Source organism: Chiloscyllium plagiosum, chromosome 15 (assembly GCF_004010195.1).
Source record: "Chiloscyllium plagiosum isolate BGI_BamShark_2017 chromosome 15, ASM401019v2, whole genome shotgun sequence".
Classification (NCBI taxonomy): domain Eukaryota; kingdom Metazoa; phylum Chordata; class Chondrichthyes; order Orectolobiformes; family Hemiscylliidae; genus Chiloscyllium; species Chiloscyllium plagiosum.
The window spans coordinates 46,033,028-46,053,461 of NC_057724.1; the positions used below are offsets into that span (position 1 = coordinate 46,033,028).

The 20,434-nt window shown below is 39.3% G+C and overlaps 1 protein-coding gene across 4 annotated transcripts in view; it reads left to right on the forward strand.

Annotated features, from left to right (window-relative positions):
- Nucleotides 1–20,434, forward strand: part of arhgap20b (Rho GTPase activating protein 20b) — a 110,110-nt gene that overhangs the window by 48,284 nt on the left and 41,392 nt on the right. For all 4 annotated transcript variants that reach the window (XM_043704833.1, XM_043704831.1, XM_043704834.1 and 1 more), the window contains 4 exons: nt 7,906–8,076; nt 15,746–15,895; nt 16,006–16,047; nt 18,842–18,926. In XM_043704833.1, coding sequence (XP_043560768.1) covers nt 7,906–8,076; nt 15,746–15,895; nt 16,006–16,047; nt 18,842–18,926 — 448 coding nt within the window. The remainder of the gene's footprint in view (nt 1–7,905; nt 8,077–15,745; nt 15,896–16,005; nt 16,048–18,841; nt 18,927–20,434) is intronic.

Genomic DNA, 20,434 nt, shown 5'->3' on the forward strand with positions numbered 1-20,434 from the left:
TTATCTGTGAAATGCGTAAAATAACTATTTGAACTGCCTGATGCTTATAATGTACATTAATTATTTTTAAAAGAGCTTTTCCCCATAAAGAACTAACTTAAATTCATGTAGTTATCTAATATCAGTCCTGTAATCAGCCCTACATATGCACAATAAGTACAACATATATTCCAACAATATTGTGTGTATGTAACATAATTGAAATTTGTAATTCATTGATGGTGCAGTTTACATTAAACTGTCCTCTGGCTATGAAATGCATCATTCTCAGTACTCATGCACCCTGTGGAATGTACTGTACATGCTCAGTAGCACTATTTCCCAGCAGCTGAAGATCAGAGTGAGCTTTCAGCCATCATTCGTTGTTCAGAAATTCTTGCCTTTATTTGGCCAATGGCTGTGCAAATCTTATCTCTGTCTTAGAAATTACAACTGAAAAGTCTAAACAGCTGCACTGATATATTGCTCTGTAATTAATTGTTGTCAGTTTGGCTTAGTCTACAAGAGCATTAGTGGAATATTCTTGCTCCTGATCTGTTTACAGAAGCCTGAATTTATTCAACCTAAAAGCAGGTTCAGACTCTCACTGTCACTGATTTGATGCTGTACTGACGCACAGGAAAACTGCAAGAACCATTATTGGTAATCACTGACTTTTACAACTTTTGGCATATTACCTAAATATTTTTAATTTTAAAAAAACTAGTTCAAAATTCGCTCTCGAAGTACAGTACCAAGAGAATAAGTTTAGTCTTGTATAACCAACTGTATCCCTGTAAATTAAAGATTTGTTCCTGTTGCCTCATTAGTCACTTAACCCATTTTTCTTAGTAATTTTCTTGATAACTGTTCTTTCCTTCCTGCCCGTTCTGTCCTGAATTCATTGATCCTTGTTGGGGTTTGATTTCATTCGCACGGGCCAACCTCTGGTATTTTGCTCAATGGGCTATTATTCATATGAATATGTTGTTATCTATGACTATTTATGTATTGGAAAAATAAACTGTTTTAAATGGCTGAAGGGTTGATAAATAGAGGCCACAAATGTAAGGTGATTGGTAAAGGAGCCAGCAGCAACATGAGGAAAAACATGTTTAAATAATCGGTTTCAATAGAACAGTATCAAAGAATGACAGAATCTCTACAGCACAGATATAGGCCATTTGGCCCATCGAGTCTGCACCGCCCTTCTGAAGACCATGCCACCCAGACCCAACCCTTCAATGACCCTATCCCCATAACCCACATGGGGTTTTTATCCCATGACTAATCCACCTTATCTGCACATCCTTGGGTACTACAGGACAATGGAGTATAGCCAATCCACCCAGCCTGCACACCTTTGAATAATAGCTTGCAAAAGGGAATTGGATTAATGTTTGAAAGATTGAATAAAAGGATACAGAGAAAGAGCAAAGAAGTGGGGCTAACTGAATTATTCTTGAAAACTGGTGATGCAGACATGATGGGCCAAAAGGCATTCTTTTGTGTTATCCTACTCACTAGTAAACTGTTTAATCGCAAGAATTCAATTCCAGCCTCTTGATCGTATTGGTAGCACAAACTCACACATCATCAGGTGCCACTGAAAAAAAAACATTAAAACACAGGATCCTGGCATGTTTTTTTCCTTCCCTTGTCCAAGTATTGCACCTCAACCACTGCTGGAGATGAAAACTATTAACCCTACATAGAATGTTCAAATCTGAGACCTTATTGTTTATGTGGATTATATTTTTAACATGTTATAAGACAAGATGTATTAGTAATGCAACTACACAGTTTGTGCTTCAAGACAGCTAAAGTAGAGTGCATGGTTGAAGCACAAAATTAAGCTTGATTTCAATTTTCAGAAGGACTTAAAATTAGATGCCCAAAGCACGACTACAAACATATGGAAGCCACAATAATAAATGGAAATAAAGGGCAAATGACTGAGTTGTGCCTCCCAACACAATATTTGTCTCTGTTGTGATACTACAACCATTTACTGTTCCTGCCCAAAAGTCAATGACTGCACTAATCACAACAACTATTTCCAATCTTGTTAAAAGATGAGCAACTCTTAGGTAAAACTGTAGAAAGTTTTTGAGATATTGGGAAATAATTTGTGGCATTAGAAATATTGTTACTTTAATAATTTCAAAATGCTTATAATTGTGTAGCATATTTTGAACCTTTAAGTGTTCCAAGCATTGCACTCAGTTTTTGAGGTCTAGAAGTCTTTAAACATATGCTCAGTTTAAAGCTTTTCAAAAGTAGTTTAGAAGGATGAGCTTCATGATGAATGCAAGCAGCAAATGTGAAAAGAGGGAGAAACAGTTATATGGGAGCATCAGGTTTGTTTTCATATTTTACTCATGGGATTTAGACAGTATTAACAAGGTCAGAATTTATTGCCCTTTCCCCTGAATCATCAGATCGTTAGTAAAGTGATGGAAGGTGTCATCAACAGTGCTATTAAACAGCACTTGTTCAGCAATAGTCTGTTCACTGGCACACAGTTCAGGTGCGACCAAGACCACTCAGATTCTAACCTCAGTACATAGAAACAGTCCCTCGAACCTCTTCCACCATTCAATGAAATTATGGCTCACCGTAACTCCATATAACTGCCTTTGGCCCATATTTCTTAATATATTTGCTTAACAAAAATTCATGTTTCTCAAATTTAAAATTAACAACTGATCCAGCATCCACTGCTATTTGTGCAAGAGAGTTCCAAATGTCTACTGTCCAATGTATTTGGAAGTGCTTCCAATCACTCCTCTGAACCGTCTGGCCCTAATTCTCAATCTATGTCCCTTGTTCTACAATCCCCACTCAATAGAAAAAGTATTGTCTTTTCCAGTAAGTATCTTGAAGATTTTGATCAGATCACCCCTCAACGTTCTAAATGATAGAGAAACAGACCTAGTACATATGTATCTCCTCATAACCTAACCAGTGATGTCCAGATATCATTCCTGTAACCCCACGGTATAATTTCTCCCAGGCCAATACAGTATATCCTTCTTGAACTGTAGTGGCCAGATCTGCTCACAGTGCTCAAAATGGTGTCTATTGAGGGTTTTTAAAATAACTGCAGTTTATTTCAATGTCCTTGTACTTCTACCCTCTAGATATAAAGACCAGCATTCCATTAGCTTTCTTGGTTATTTTCTGCAACTGTTCATGACATTTTAAAGATTTATTCACCTGAACTCCCAAGTCTCTTTGGACATCCATTGTATTTAACTTCATGGTGTCTCAACTGCATTTTCAGTTAAAACCTTAGTACAGACAAAATGCAGGCAAAAGAGCTAAGTTCCAGAAATGTGGCTCAGAAAAACAAGACAGCATCTGACTAAATGTGTTAATGAGGAACCCGAGCAAAACTAAAGTCAACTGGAATCAGAGTGAAAGCTCTCTACTGTCTGGAGTTGTAACTGAAACATTGGAATATGTTTGTGGTTTTTGGAGGCTGGTCATCTCTGCAGGAGTTCCTCGGGGCAATCTCCTCTGCTCATTTTCAACTGCTTCATTAATGATCTTCCCTCCATCATAAGATCAAAAGTGGAGATGTTCACCAAGAATGCACAATATTCAACTTCCTTAATGACTCTTCAAATACTGAAATAGTCCAAATCCAAATGCAGCAAGATCTAGACAATTTCTGTGCTTGGGCTGAAAAGTGACAAGTAGCATTTGCGCCATTCAAATGCGAGGCAATGACCTTCCTCAACTGCATAGAATCTAACTATTGACCCTTGACATTCAATGGTATTATATGTGTTCCCTCTAAACTATGTACCTCTGATCTGTGTATGGTGATTGGTATATCAACACCATTCACTGCACTTACTTCCAGTAACAAAGTTGCTGCTGCACATGGCCCTTGGAGGTCCACATGGAAGAAAACTAAATAAATGGAAATACTGGTTACCATCATTGAATTCCCCTCTATCAACATTCTGGAGATTATCAATGACCGGAAACTCAATAGAACTAGCCACCAAAATACAGTGGTTACTAAAGAAGGTCAAAGGCTAGGAAACCTGTTGCGAGTAAATCATCACCTGACTCTCAAAGCCTGTCTACCCTCTACCAGAATCCTGGCATATCAGGATTCTGACCAAACACACCACAGTTAAGAAGCTTGACACCATCCATGAGAAAGCAACGGGCTTGATTGGCACCATATGCACAAACAGTCATTTCCTCCACTATTGACACTCAGTAGCAGCAGTGTGTACATTCTACAAGCTGCTCTACTGAAATTCACCAAGTATCCTTGGACAATACCTTCCAAACCCACAAATACTTCCATCTAGAAAAATAAGGACAGCAGATACATGGAAACGCTAACACCTACAAGTTCCCCTCCAAGACACACACCATCTTGACTTGGAAAAACATCACCATTCCATAGTTACTGGGCCAAAATTCTGAAACTCCCTCCTGGCATTGTGGGTCTACCTACAGCATCAAAACTGTAGCAGTTCAAGAATGCAGCTCATCACCATCTTCTCAAGGGCAACAAGGGAAGGACAATAAATGCTGGTCCTGCCAGCAACACCCACACCCCTTGAATAAATAAAAACAAATTTTAGATAGCTGCCTACTCAAGCCACTGCAGTTGGTGTGGCGCAGGTACATCACATTATTGTTAGAGAGGACATTTCAGTATTTTGGCCCAATGACTATGAAGAACTGGTAAAATATTTTCAGATCAGAATGTGACTAGGATGGGTTATAGATTATGGTATTCTTATGCAGCTTAATACTGTGCATCCTATCGAGAATGAAAATGTAGCGAAGTGGTGGAAGCTACACTGAAGAGAGCCAGAGGAGGCAATGAAGGAATGATTGATAAAATATTCATATCCTGAGCAATTAAAACAGGAAAGCAGAAGTGCTGGCAACTAGCCTCCAAGAACAATGCTGAGGTCATTGACATGCTTTGCCACCACTTTCTTCACATCTGTTGTCCATCTAAAAGGAAGAAGACATCTTTTCTATTGACAATTTGATCAATCAACACTTCCATCATAACATAAAAAGCCTTCAAGCTAATGGTCAGAGTCAACTTGCTTGCTGTTTCATAATGTTTTTGCCCATTACCCACCACCATAAAAGTCGCCTTTCTTTAAAGATTGGTGGGAGACCTTTAGACAACCAGCAATTTCCAAATTTCTTACCATCCAAGTTGGTAAGCTAATGATGGGGCATTTGCACTTGTCCCCACTTACTGTTCATGTGACTTACACCAGAGATGACAATGCTTCCATCAAACCCATCAGGTTGGAGGGGAATCTTGGAGGGGAACCTGTCATGGTTGAAATGTATGAATTCATTGAGCACACATATCCTTTGGAAGATTAAAGGCAATGATGCTGAAAAAAATTGAACATGCAAATTAGGTAATTATCCATATGATATGACCTTGTCAGTGAGGACCAGACGGGATAGTACAAATGCTACATTCTAAACCTGTTGCGCATGGCTGTTGCACCACAACAGAATCAAGGAGGCATTTAATCTTCCCCTGTCACTCAGCCCAATAGATGTTTTAAAAGAAAACTTTCAAAATAACTTCAATAAATGTGCTGTAATGTATGTGAACCCAATGTCAATTTGAATCCATCTGGTAAATGTATTGAGTAGAATTGCATTCCAGAGGATTTCAATGTGGGAGAAATGAAACACGTTCCATAGATGATCTCAGGATCTGCAGCAAACATGAATAGAGCTGGTTAAAACAAAACATTTCAGTATTCCACCATTATAAAAATTTTAGAAGTGTAGATTGAAAAAGATTATTTAACTCAGACCCTTTCAGAATTCATTTGTGGTTGTTAAATCACAAAATTCAACCCACCCATCCCCCGACTACATTACAATCATCCACTGAGGCTCTATTTTAAGAAACACTAATTCCTTCCCTGATCTGCCTTGAAACAAAACCAAGCAGTTCTATTAATATCTCTCTAACTTTCTATACCCCTTCTCAACCAATATCAATTCATTTCCATTTAAAGATTGCAGTTGAATCTGCATCAACTATATTCTTTAAAAATAGGTTTTTGCATTAATTTCAGAAGATGAATAAAAAAATTCATTTATGTAATGTTTCAGGAAACTGAGGATTTCAAAATGCTTTACAGCCAAAAAAGTATTTTTGAAATATAGTCGATGGGGAAATGCATTATATACTAAACATCAGTACTACATGTTGAATTTCATGTAAAGATATGTGTGAATACTGAGAATTGATTAATTGAATATGATTCATAGAATAGGCTCATCTTGGTTTTTCACTCGTCTTGTGGGCAAGTGCCTGCACTCCCTTGGTTACAGCTACTGTATGCTGTTTAAATCCAATACTCATTATATGGCAAATCACAGATCGCCAGTCATGTAGAATTCCTAAGAGTTGCCCTCAAATAAGTGGCAGATTGGAATACAGCCCTAAAAAAGTGTTGGACAGAAATACAACAATTTGCAACTGTCATGTGCTTAGCATGCAACAAAACAGTCCAAGGCAGTTTGGAAAGGAAACACTAGTCTGAATTTTAGCAAAAATCAACTAAGTGCCAATTTTAAGGAGCTTTCTGGAGGACTTCTCTCTGTGAGCTCCTGTCAGTTATCACATGCAATGTTTGGCTGCTCACCTCAGTTAGTAATCACCAGTTCTTCATGGTGCTGCTCTCATGCTATCTTGTGCTCAGCTGCAGGAAAAATGCTCATTAGTTCTGGGTTCTTTCAGTGTTTATCCCACAGATGCCATATTTAAACCCCAGCTGTGCAATATGTCAAGTACTAGCAGCCCCATCAGAACTAGCCACCTGGGTCAGTGCGCTGATCTACAGTCTAGGGGAATGTGCAGCAACGTCACAAGAAATTTCATCACCTTCTGCGCTCTGCAAGGCTAAATGCCACCACCTTCTCTCTGCCTACCTCACACTCACTAACACTGCCATTGCACCTACCTCTCACTGAAATTCATGATCTACTACTCTCATTATTGCATGCAGCATCTTCTCTCGATTGTTCTCACCCACCTCACCCACAAAACTACTAACCCTTCCCCCTCTGCATTTCCTACTCACTCGTCCAGTGCATCTCACCAACCTTCTTGACTGACAAAGCACCAGCACCATGACTGATTATAGTCTTTGACTATTCATTGCTGCCAAACATGACAAGCTGCCTACCTGCCTCCGCTAAAAGACAAAGCAGAGATGCTGTGAGCATTCAAACCCAGAGATGATCCTATGAAAGGTGGCAGTGAGCTTTAAAGTGCAATATTGAAGTGCTATACTGTGTTAAAAGTGACTCTAAATATATCTTAATGATGTGGTATGGCTGGTGTTTTGCCAATGCCAACCTCTGTGGATCACTCCTGGTGCATGGCCTGAGATGTTGGGGAATATTATTCAAGATGGATATCTAAATGGAGACCAGTGAGTTGCAGCTGTCAGATCTTCCCAACACAGACTTTTACGTTAGGAATTGATGATGTGTAGACTCTTTCCACTGCCAGGACACATAGCAAACTTCATATAAATGAGGTGAAATTAGGTAATAGTGAGATGCTAATGTGAGCAAGTAGGCTTTCATTCTTCACAAGTAACACTCATGTCTGGGCACTAAAACCTTGGGTGGAAAATTGGAAACTTTCTTCTCAATATCAAGAACCTTACTTTTCCACACCTGGCAGATTATACCAACTAACTTACCACTGCCCATCAGGGTCTGAGAAGATACTGCTGACTGAGAAGGTTAGAAGTTAAAATAGTATATCACATTTCCTTGATGTACAACATAACAACCAAAGTTCTTCAGACAAATTTTTATAATTAATTCCATTCATTTTCTTACAACTTGGATTTTTTTTTTGTGACAACTTATTTTTCTTCTTAGAGATGGATTGATTTCCCCTACATCTCCTGACAGCAAGTCACTTGTTCGAGCCTTCAGTAGCCCCACTACGGCCTTTATCATGGATGAGCGAGTCCAGCTGACGACAGGATTACAGACACAGGAGAGGCATCTCTTCCTCTTTAGCGATGTCTTGGTGATTACAAAATCAAAGTAAGCATTCCATGTGCACTACTTCTAACTGACAACATCCCAAATTATATATTTTGCTTGAAATATGTTACTGTTTGGTTATTACTTGTTGAACATTTTGCCTTGTGACAAATTGTGATGGGCCTTTCATTTACAATTCATCTTTATTACATGACTATCTCTGGGTGATCTATCATTGATGAATATATAGCTAATGGGAATGTAAGCTCTCGAATGACCAGCATATATTGCCTATTTCTTACTAACCTTAAGAATATCAAAATTAGAAGGAGAAGGAGACCATATGTCCCCTTAAGTCAGCCCCAACAACATCATCGCTAATCTGTCCTAGGCCTCAACTCTTATTTCATGCCAGCTCCTCATAGTCCTCAACTCCCTGATATTTCAACAATCTATCTACCTTCTCTTTAAATACTTTCTGTGATCTAGGTTCCACAACTCTCTGGGGTACAACATTGGAGACATTCACTACCTTCTGGGAGAAGGAATACCTTTGCATCTCAATCTTAAGTGCATGTTCCCATATTCTGTAACTATCCCCCCTATTTGAGATTCCTCACTAATAGAAACATCTTCTCAACATTTACCCTATCAAGCCCCCACAGAATTGTGTTTGTTTCTACATGAACACTCCTCATTCTTCTGAACTGTAATGAATAGCACCTAATCTATTCAGTAATTCTTGAGCAGTCAACTCCTTCATTCCAGCAAAACCAATGCCTCCTCCACTATCTCTGCTGCTTTTAAAACTCTTGGTTACAGGCCATTAGGTCTCGATGAGTGTTTACAATTAGGCCCATTAGTTTGACAAAAGCTTTGGTCTTCATAGTAGAGACTGTTGCAAGATCTTTCCTCCCAATGGCACAATACCAAAGCACCAAAAGATATAGGAGCAGAATGCGGCCATTCGGTCCATCCTGCTTGCTCTACCATTTGATCATGGCTGATATATTTCTCAATCCCAGTGTACTGCCTTATCCCTGTAACCTTTGATCCCATTACTAATCAAGAAACAACCTAATTCTATCTTAAACACACTTAATGACTTGCTTCCATAGTTTTCTGCAGTAATGACTTCCACTGATTAACTGCCTCATGTCTGAAGAGATATTCCTGCTCATCTCAGTTCTACAGGGTTGTCCTTTCACTTTGAGGCTGTGTTCTTTGGCCTTGACTCTCCTGCTAGTGGAAATGTCTTCTCCATGTCCACTCTATTCAGATGTCTCAGTATGCTGTAAGATTCAATGGGACTCCCCGTCATCCTTCTAAACACCATTGAGTGCAGATCCAGAATCCTCAAACTCTCCTATGGTAAGCCCTTCATCCCCAGGATCATTCTTGTAAACCTCTCTGAACCCCCTCCAATACCAACACGTGATTCCTTAGATACAGGGCCCAAAACTGCTCACAATATTCCAAACACCGTCTGACCAGAGAATTATACAGCCTCAACAGTACATCTCTGCTCTTGTATTCTAGCCCTCTTGAAATGAATGCTAACATTGCATTTACCTGCCTGACCGCCAACTAAGCCTGCATATTAGCCTTAAGAGAATCTTGAATTAGGATTCCCAAGTGCCTTTATGCTTCAGGTTTCCAAAGCCTTTCCACATTTAGAAAATAGTTTATGCCTCTATTCTTCTTACCAAAGTGCATAATCTCATACTTTCCCACATTGTATTCCATCTGCCATTTCTTTGCCCACTTTTCTAGCCTGTCCACTTCCTCAACACTCCCTGGCCCTCCACCTATCTTTGTGTCATCTGCAAACTTAGCAACAATGCCCTCAGTTCCTTCATCCAGATTGCTAATGTATAATGTGAGTAATTGTCCCAACACTGACTCCTGCAGAACTTTACTAATCACTGGCTGCTATCCTGAAAAAAACACCTCTATCCCCACCCAATGCCACCCTCCAGACAGCCAATCCTGTATCCATGGCAATACCTTGCCTCTAACAACATGAACTCTTATCTTATTCTGCAGTGTCATGTGCAGCACCTCATTATAGGCCTTCTGGAGATCTGAAATCTGAATAGATCATGTCCACTAGCTCTTCTTTGTCTAACTTGTTACCTCCTCAGAGAATTCCAACAGGTTTGACAGGCATGACCCCTCCTTAACTAAGCCTTGCTGACTCAGCCCTATTTTACCATGCACTTTCAAATACTCTGCAATCTCATCCTTACCACAAACCAACGTCAGGCTAACTGCCTCTATCCCTTATTTAACAGGGGTGCTACATTAGCCATTTTCCAGTCCTCTGGCATCGTCCCAGATTTCAGTGATTCCTGTAAGATCACGACCAATGCTTCTACAAAATCCTCAGTTATCTTCTTCAAAACTTTGGGATGTAGTCCCTCCATTCTGGGTGAATTGTCCACTTGCAGACTTTTCAGCTTCCCAGCACTTTTACTTAGTGATGACAACGACACCCACCTCTGCCCCTTCACTGCCTCACTTAGCAACTTGTTTTTTTTATCTTTGAGATGTTTGTCGTTAATCCAACTTGAAGACTGATGCAAAATTATCAGTAAATTATCTGCCATTTCCCTGTTCCCTATTATTAATTCCCTAGTTGCATCCTCCACAGGTCATACACTTACTTTAGTTCTGCCTTCTACCACATTGTGATTGCTACCCCCTAGAGAATTCTTAAATGAAAGATCTCTTATTAATCCTACATTGTTATGCATTACTAGTTCTAAATTAGCCTGTTCCTGGGTAGGTTGTGCAATATTTTGCTCTAAGAAACAATCCTGATACACTATATAAATTCGTTGTCTATTGCCCATCTGATTTGTTATCACGAATTAGATGAAGATCCCCCATGGCAATTTTAATGTGCTTCAGACATGCCTCCTTTATTTCTCAATATATATACTTTATCCGACAGTAAGGAAATACTTTGGAGCCTATCAACATTCACCTGTGAGTTCTTTCCCTTGCTTTTCATTATTTCGATCCAAACCAATACCATATCATGATCTATTTCACGTATAGCTGTGTAAAAACTTTAGTTATATAAATCTTTAGTTAGGTCACATCTGGAGTATTGTGTGCAGTTCTGGTTGCCAAACTATAGGGAGAATGTGAAAGCTGTGGAGAGAATGCAGAAGAGGTTTACCATGATGTTGCCTGGATTGGAGTGTATTAGCTATAAAACAAAATTGGACAAATTTTGTTTTTGCAGGAGTGTCAGAAGCTGAGGCGCAACCTGACAGAAGTAAAGAAAATTATGATTGGTATGGATAGGATGGATAGTCAGAGTCTTTTTCTCAGGGTGGAAATGTCAAATACTAGGGAGCATAGGTTTAAGGTGAGAGGGGGCAAGTTTAAAGAAGATATGTGAGGAAAGTTTTTTACACAGAGGGTGGTAGACACCTAGGACATGTTGATGGGGAGGTGGTAGAAGCAGATACAATATCAACATTTAAGAAGAACTTAGACAGACGCATGAAATAGGAAGGGAATAGAGGGACATAAACCATGTGCAGATAGATGAAAATAGTTTGGAATGGCACCATAGTTGGCACAGATATGGTGGAATGTTCCTGTTCTGTACTGTTCTATATTCTACCTTCTCACCACTTTCCACTACACTGATACCTTCCTTTATTAACAAATCTACCCCCACCTCCTTTTCCTTTTTGCCTATTCTTTCCAAATATTGAGTATCCTTGAATATCGAGTTCTCAGTTTTAGTCATCTTGCAGCCACATTTTTTATTAGTTAAAAAGTCACTTTCATTTATTTCTATTTGCACCATTGACTAATCTATCTTGTTATGAATGTTGTGTGCATTCAAATGAAGTCCCTGTGTGGACCACGACAGCTGGATCCATTCCTCCCACTCTAAGTTCCTCTCAAGCTCAGAGAACATTTCCTGAACCTTGGCACCACGTTATCAAATGCCTTTGGGACCTCTGTTTTTTTGTTCAGAGAACAGTATCTATTCACTGAATGTACTAGTCTCTACTGCTGCTACTGCATTTCTCTTTTTCCCTTCACTTGAATGGCATTCCACACCGTGGTGCTGTGATCAGTTCTGTCATCCTCCAGGAACAAGAAGTTTGTAAAGATAGGACAAGGGAACTGGCTGAGGCTTTTCCAAAGCTAAATTCTGGATCTCAATACCTGCCTCAGTTGCAGCCACACCCTATTGTCCCAGACTACAGACTAAATTTTATGTAATCAATCTAAGGAGTGTGACTGTCTCCTGAAAAATAATGTCCAGGTACCTCTCCCCTCCTTTATGTGTCACAGTGTCCTCAGCTTGGAATCTAGATCATCAGCTCTGAACTGAAGTTCCTCAAGCTGCCAACACATTCTGCAGATGTGGTTACCATGCATCACACCAGTGCCTACCAACTACCACATTCTGGAGAGAGGGTGAGTTCTTGAGATGGTGCACCACCTTCTTGAACCACTGCAGTCCAACACTGCTGCTGTTAGGTTTTGACCCACTGATTGTGAAGGAGCAACAATATCATTCTGAGCCAGGATGGTCTATAGCTTAGAAGAGATTTTATTCCTTCTAAGTGGTAGAAGTCAAAGGTTGGACTTATAATGGCAAAGGAAACTTGGCAAGTCGCTAAAGTGTATCTTGTAGAGAGTGTATAATACTGCTGATGGAGGGAATGAATTGTTAAGGCTTTTTGATGGGTTGCCAATTAGCAAGCTGCTCTGATGCGAATGATATTGTGAGATATCAGAGTTGTACTCAGAGACTGAAAATAGACAGGTTTTGGGGAGTCATAGCTGAGTTACTTGCTGAAGAATTTCATGCCTCTGACATGCATTTGTTTCCATAATATTTATATGTTTAGTTTAGTTAAGTTTCAAGTCAATGGTAAACCTCATGATGCCACTGGTGGGACTTGCACCAATGGTAATGCCACTGAATATGATTAAATTCTTTCTTGTTAGAGATGGTCATTGCCTGGCACAGTTTTTTTCTACTAATGAGTCCTGATTATTGCCCAGATCTTGATCCATATGGATACTGGCTGCTTCAGTATCTGAGGAGTTGTGAATGTTTTTGAACACTGTTCAATCAGAAGGGAGCATTCCAAACGCTAACTTTGTGGAGGGAGGGTCATTGATGAAACAACTGAGGATGGCTGGTCTGAGTACACTATCCTGAAGAAACTAGCAAATCTGATGGTTTATAGATAGTACCAGACCTGCTACAATTCTACAGCAGTTTCTGTTTTAATTTCAGGTTTCCAACATTTGTCGTAATTTTCTTTTAATTTTGCTTTAACCCTGAGAAACTCTTGCAATAATGTCTCCGGAATAAAATGACTAACCTTCAACAATCAGAACCAACTTTTATTTTCCATGTATGTCTCTAACCACTGGAGAGTTTTGCCCTGATTTCCATTTACTTCATTATGCTAAGGCTCCTTGATATGAACATGAGTCAAATGGTGCCTACCAAGGGAATCACTCTCACCTTAAGTCTGGAATTCATCTTTTTTGTCCCTCCCTAACAGGACTGTGATGTACCAATGGAACACAATATGCTTAGAAATGGCTTAAGAAAGCAACTTACCTCCAATTTCTCAAGGACAATCAGGGTTGGGGAGAAAATGCTGGCCTTACCAGTGATATTAATGTTCAATGAATGAATTTTAAAAACCACAGACTTCAAACAGTTATCATTGATCAACCAACTACATAATTATTAGCTCATATACCCTCAATTTACAATTCTGCACTCTATGAAAGGTAATATGGGAAAAGGATTTGTAAATCTTATATATTCTAAGTATGTAAGTTTGCTCGCTGAGCTGGAAGATTTGTTTTTAGACTTTTCTTCACCATACTAGGTAACGTCATCAGTGAGCCTCTGGTGAAGCGCTGTGGTATGTCCCACCTCTCTATTTATCGGTCTTGGGTTTCTTAAGGGAGTGATGTCATTTCCAGTTCTTTTTTTAAGGGAAAGTAGATGGGATTTAAATCAATATGTTTATTGATGGAGTTCTGGTTAGAATGCCATGCCTCTAAGAATTCTTGTGCTTGTCTTTGTTTCATCTGTCCTAGGATGTGTGTGTTGTCCCAGTAAAAGTGGTTTGATTCCTCAGAAATAAACCTAAACAAGTGGACACAATGCAACCAAAAACTATAGCTTTACATCAAAGACATATCAGAAATAACTTCCAACTACTCAGACCCCTTGGCACTATGGTATCCCACAAACCTACAAACACACTTAAACAGCAACTGATGAAACTAAAGGATCCATTAGATACTACCAGCAAAGCTAACGTCATTTACAAGATACCAAGCAAAAACTGTAAAAAACGCTACATTGGACAAACAAGCAGGAAACTTGCCACCAGAATACACAAACACCAACTAGCCACCAAAAGACACGACCCACTCTCACTAGTTTCCATACATATAGAGAAAGAAGGACTTCACTTTGACTGGGACAACACACACATCCTAGGACAGATGAAACAAAGACACACACGAGGATTCTTAGAGGCATCCATCAATAAGCACATCAATTTAGACCCTATCTACCTTCCCTTTAAAAAAAAGAACCGGAAATGACATCACCCACCTTAAGAAACCAAGACCTATAAATAGAGAGGCAGGACAAACCACCAGCACTTCACCGGAGACTCTCACTCATGATACTACCTAGTATGGTGACGAAACATCTGAAAATAAACCTTCCAGCTCAGCGAGCTAACTTACATACTTATCAACAACCTGAGCTACAAATCTCAAAAATCGCTAACCTTATGTATACTGTAATTATTTATCAAAACAACAAGGGGAAACTCATTGTGGTGATTTTTCTAAGTCATTTGGTAAGCTATTAGCTAACAGTTTTTTTGTGTAATGTGCTTCCGAATAGCAAACTAAGGGATGTAAAAAGTGACACTTTTTTTACACTTTACTATCACATTATAACTTAATCTACAAAGATATCAAAAAACATCACATCTGTATAAAGAGATGAAAAAATAGATTTCTTTAACTCCACCTCTGCTGCTTCTCTCTCAGTAATATGTTTGGTTTATCTATAATGCTGAGGAATTGGGCTCCTGGCCCAGTCTCCCACTGCCTTATTTGGGTGCAGCACAGTATGTTCCAACTGAAACATGATGTTCTGCCTTTACTAAATGGTGCAAACACATTCAGCAAACATAGTACTGTATCTGGAACTGACTCACGTATGAGACGAGATAAAAATTTTCATTATGAAATAGATATAAACATTAATATTTTACAAAAGGTTTATTTGGTACTTGAGGAATGTAGAATATAGGTGATTGAAGGAGGACAGTCTCTCTGATTTAAGATGGCCAAACGCCATTGAGGTAATGCACTGGAGTACTGTGCTTGAAATTGGAAAAGAGAACATATTCATTTAACATCACTGTTATTTCTTTTTTCTTGAGGATTGACACTTTGCAAGATTATGCATGCATGGGAGCTAGTAGCCCTCCATTATCTCATCCAACTGGCAATTCTTCATATTTGAGCCTAAACAGTAGATGCCACCTGGTTATTCAACTGTGGAAGCCACACAGCCAACTTCATTTTCATCTAATAGTCACATAAACACTTTCCAGCAGAAGTCACCTTGTGCTCATCATCTCCCAGAGACGTGTTTAGTTTTTTCACTTCATTCTTTAATTCAATACAGGTCTTCAACTAATTTAAAGCTGAAGAATCAGGTCAGATTGTGTGAAATGTGGACAGCCTTCTGCATTGATGAAGTATGTGAGAGGAAAACAACTCCAGAAAATTCTTTTGTGATCGGATGGCCCACAACTAACTGCGTGATCACTTTTAGGTGAAAGATCATTTTGAAAATTTCTGTTTAAATTTTCCGGAAGGGAGTAATGGAGACATTTTAATGCAACGTGTCAAAAACTTAACTAATCTTTCCTAAATATCTTTCAGTTCTACAGAAACAAAGGAAAAATGGCTTTCAGCACTTCAATGGTAAGAATTTCAATTCTTCTTTACATCATAGACTGTTTTATGTGGTTCAGAGTGGTGCCTCTGTGATGTTACCATGACAAAACCACATTAAAACAGATATTAAATCTTTGATTTCTCTCTTGTCTGCCACTCTCTGCCACCTCGCCATTGGGACTTTCTTCACGCGTGATAGTGAGTTTCAATTGGCTATTCAGTTGTAAAGACCATCACAACCTGATCCTGACCTGCTCTCATTTGATAATTACATTTCTATACTTTCTAGGAAGGTTCACTGAAAAGTGAACAAATCTTTAAACTTGCTGTTGGAATGTTGTCCAGGAGTAATCCAAATGTTACTGTGGGCTGGGTTCAGATGCTACTAACTGCAACCAACATTGCTGTTTCAATCAATACCTATTCTCTCAATGAAGTACAGGGCTACTAGATTGCCATCAGCTTGTCAATGGACATTTTTAGCCTGACCAACAGGCTTACTACATTCACAAGAATGATGTGAAAGAGTCTGTGGGCTACCACTGCTTACCTGAGTTAAAGCCCAAACACTACTGTGCTAATGCTATCTGGTAGCATTCCCCCATTTCACATGGAGTAAACAAACACCACCTTGATCTTAAGATTATTGTTGGCTACAAAATATCAAGACCTAAGCTTAAGATGTTCATAGATAATACTTGAAGAACTAAACATGATGGTTAAGAGGATCTGGACACTAACATCTGCAGTGTTGATTTGTCTCTTTTAATAAATAGTATAGAGTTGGTATTGAAATAAAACCAGAACATGCTGGAGAAACTCAGAAGTGTGGAGAGAGAAACAGAGTTAATGTTTCAAGTTCATTGTGATTCGTCTTTGGAACAGCTTTGGTGTTGCTTGGAAAGTGTCTTGCTTGATGATAAATCTGGTGTATTATATTGTACTTGCTTGTATTGATAATAATTAATTATATTATTATGACATGGCTTTGCTTACACTCCTCAAGATTACAGACAACAGACGACAATTATTCTGGAAAATCTCAGTAGGGATGCTTCTTATAATTTTAGACAAATGAAAACTGCTTTAAGATTCACATGATACAATTCCAGTTGCATACTAAGCTTCATTATTCTCGGCACCGAGTTTGTTTCTGCATTGGTCATGAGGAAATCTGAGTCGCCCCTCTTCATGCTTCCTGAAGTGTAGTAACATTGACGATTGCTTTAAAATGAACATATAAGCAGCTTTCAGACAAGTGTAAATTGACTGGTTCCACATCATGCTGACACCCAGATGAGAAATTTGCTTAACATTGTATGGATGTGCTTAATTGGCAAAAGCTATCTAAAATCATATTACTCTGTCACATTCCTTATGTTGTTAAGTGACAACAGTAATGAGATTTTTCTACTTCCTAGAAGATATATCTATGATTTCCTCAATATATCTGTGTGCTGAAAGCTAGCTGTTACTGAAGTGTTAGGGTGAAAGGTGCTCAAAGTATTTGGATATGCTCTCAGTCAATGTCATTCAGATATTGCATATTTTACTGTGGCATTAAATATGGGGATTTCACCAGCTTTGTTACAGTCTCCCTGCTAAACATTACCTTCTTAGGCTTATTGTTACCGACATTACTGGTTATTTTTACCTAATTTGAAAATCTTGGTGGTAGATAATACTCCACATATGCCAACAGACATGAAGAATAACTCCTCTGCTCATAATGCTCCATCTCTTAAAAGTCCTGTGCTGTTAAAACACTGAAGGGACAGTCACCATTGTGACTAAACATCTGAGATGAGGGAGGAAATCCCATCATTCTGTAGGATTAAAAGATCCCTGGTTTCACTTTTGATCTGCAAATATCTCAACTGAATCATATTTAACTCCAGACTAGAAATATCAGCCAGAGTTCCTGCTCCTTATTACATGCCAGGATCTTGAACTGGAAATTTTATGAGAACTTCGGATATTCAGAAGATGGCTTTTTGCCTATCATGCCCGAGTCACATGGCCTGCTGGGAGTCACAGTCAAAGCTGACACATGAAGAATGATTTAAATAAAATAGAAAGTGATGGAGAAGCTGAGCAGGTCCGATGGCATCTGTGGAGAGAGAACAGCGTTACTGTTTCAAGCCCAACGACTCTTCTTCCGAACTGTTTCCAAAACTAATTCCAAAAAAGAGTCACATTTGAATCAAACCATTAACTCAGTTTCTCTCCCAACAGGACTTGGGTACTGCAGATACTGGAGATTAGAGTCAAGATTAGAGTGGTGCTGGAAAAGCACAGCCGGTCAGGCAGCATCCATGGAGCAGGAAAATCGGCATTTCAGGCAAAATCCCTTCATCAGGAAGGGCTGATCAGGTCCTGATGAAGGGTTTTTGTCCGAATTGGTGATTTTCCTGCTCCTTGGATGCTGCTTGACCTGTGGTGATTTTCCAACACCATTCTAATTTTGACTTCTCTCCCCACAGACCTGCTGAGCTTCTCCACCATTTTCTGTTTTTATTTCAGATCTCCAACATCCACAGTATTTTGCTTTTATTTGATAAGGAGTGGCTACTTGAAAAGGTACTGAAGAACCTTTGGTATCAAGCAAACTGTAATCCTTTACAGGAGTCAAGAGGAACGGAAAGAAGAAAGTTGGAAGAAATATTTTCTTGATTCTCAGCAATGCTATTTGCCTGTGGAATATATTGTTTCAGATCTTCTTCGGTTGTGCAAGAACAAAGCAGATTATTTATTGATGTCAAATTGCTGTTAGCAGTTTATGTGCAGAGATATTAATCATAACAACACTTTCTGTACACAGGCAAATCAAAGAGATGAAGCAAGATGAATATCCCAAGAAGATGTCAATGAAGATGCTAGTGATGACAATGCAGAGTGGTGCTTCAGTATGTGTTGTCGCTTCTAACTTAATTTATAATAAATATTGGCAAAGACAGATTTTTCAAATTTCATGTGATTAAGATTGTGGTTTTTGCTGAAATTAGAAAAATGGTTTCTGTTCAGAAAAGGCTTTAAGAGATGCTGAAAATGGTAATAGCCCAAATTTTCCAATCAGGATTAGAATACCTGTTTCCAATGGTGACTAGCCAAAATAAAATTCCTTTCCTCTGATATTTCTATTCAAACTTCCAATGGAGAAGCTTGCAGAACTCTTTCAGCACATTAAACCTCAGAGGGGGCAGCAAAGTGAATCTGTACAGAAGCCAGACCCACTGATTACAGCTTTCTGTCGTTTCAAGATCCCAAAGCTTCTCAATGTGTGTGACTGATGGTGTGAGTAAATGATCGTGCAAGTGACTGAGTGTGTGAGTGAATGAATGTGTAAATAACCGAGTTATTTTTTCATTCATGAGATGTGGATGTTGCTGGTGGCCAGCATTTATTGCCCATCCCTAGTTGCCCTTGAAAAGGCGGTGGTGAGCTGCCTTCTTGAACCGCTGTAGTCCATATGATGTAGGTTGATCCACAATACTGCGAGGGAGGGAATTCCAGGATTTTAATCCAGTGACAGCGAAAGAACAGTGATATATTTCCAAGTCAGGATAGTGAGTGATTTGATGGTGAACCTGCAGGTGGTGTTCTCGTGTATCTGCTGTCCTGTCCATCGAGAAGGAAGTGGTCATGGGTTTGGAAGGTGCTGTCTGAGAATCCTTGGTGAATTTCAGCAATGCATGTTGTAGGTAGTACACACTGCTGCTATTGAGCACCAGTGGTGGATAGAGTGGATGTTTGTGAATGTGGTGCTAATCAAGAGGGCTGCTTTGTCCTGGATGGTGTCAAGCTTTTTGCGAGTTGTTGGGGCTGCAGTCATTCAGAAAATTGGGAAGTATTCCATGACACTCCTGACTTTTGCCTTGTTGACGATGGACAGGCTTTGGTGAATTAGGAGGTGAGTTACTCGTTGCAGTATTCTTAGCTTCTGAACTGCTCTTGCAGCCACTGTGTTTATGTGGTGAATCTAGTTGAGTTTCTGGTCAACGGTAACCCCAAGGATGTTGATAGTGAGGGATTCAGTGATGGTAGCACCATTGAATGTCAAATGGCAGTGGTTAGATTGTCTCTTATGGCCATTGCCTAGTATTTGTGTGGTGTAAATGTTACTTGCCACTTGTCAGCCCAAGCCTGGATATTGTCCAGATCTTTTGTATTTGAACATGTATCTGAGGTGTCACGAATAGTACTGAACATTGTTCAATCATCAGTGAACATTCTCACTTCTGACCTTATAATGAAAGCCATTGCTGAAACAGCTGAAGATGGTTGGGCCTAGGACACTACCCTGAGGAAAACCTGCAGATATGGGGTGGCACAGTGGCTCAGAGGCAGCATGGTGGCTCAATGATTAGCACTGCTGCTTCACAACCCCAGGGAACCAGGTTCAATTCCACTCCGG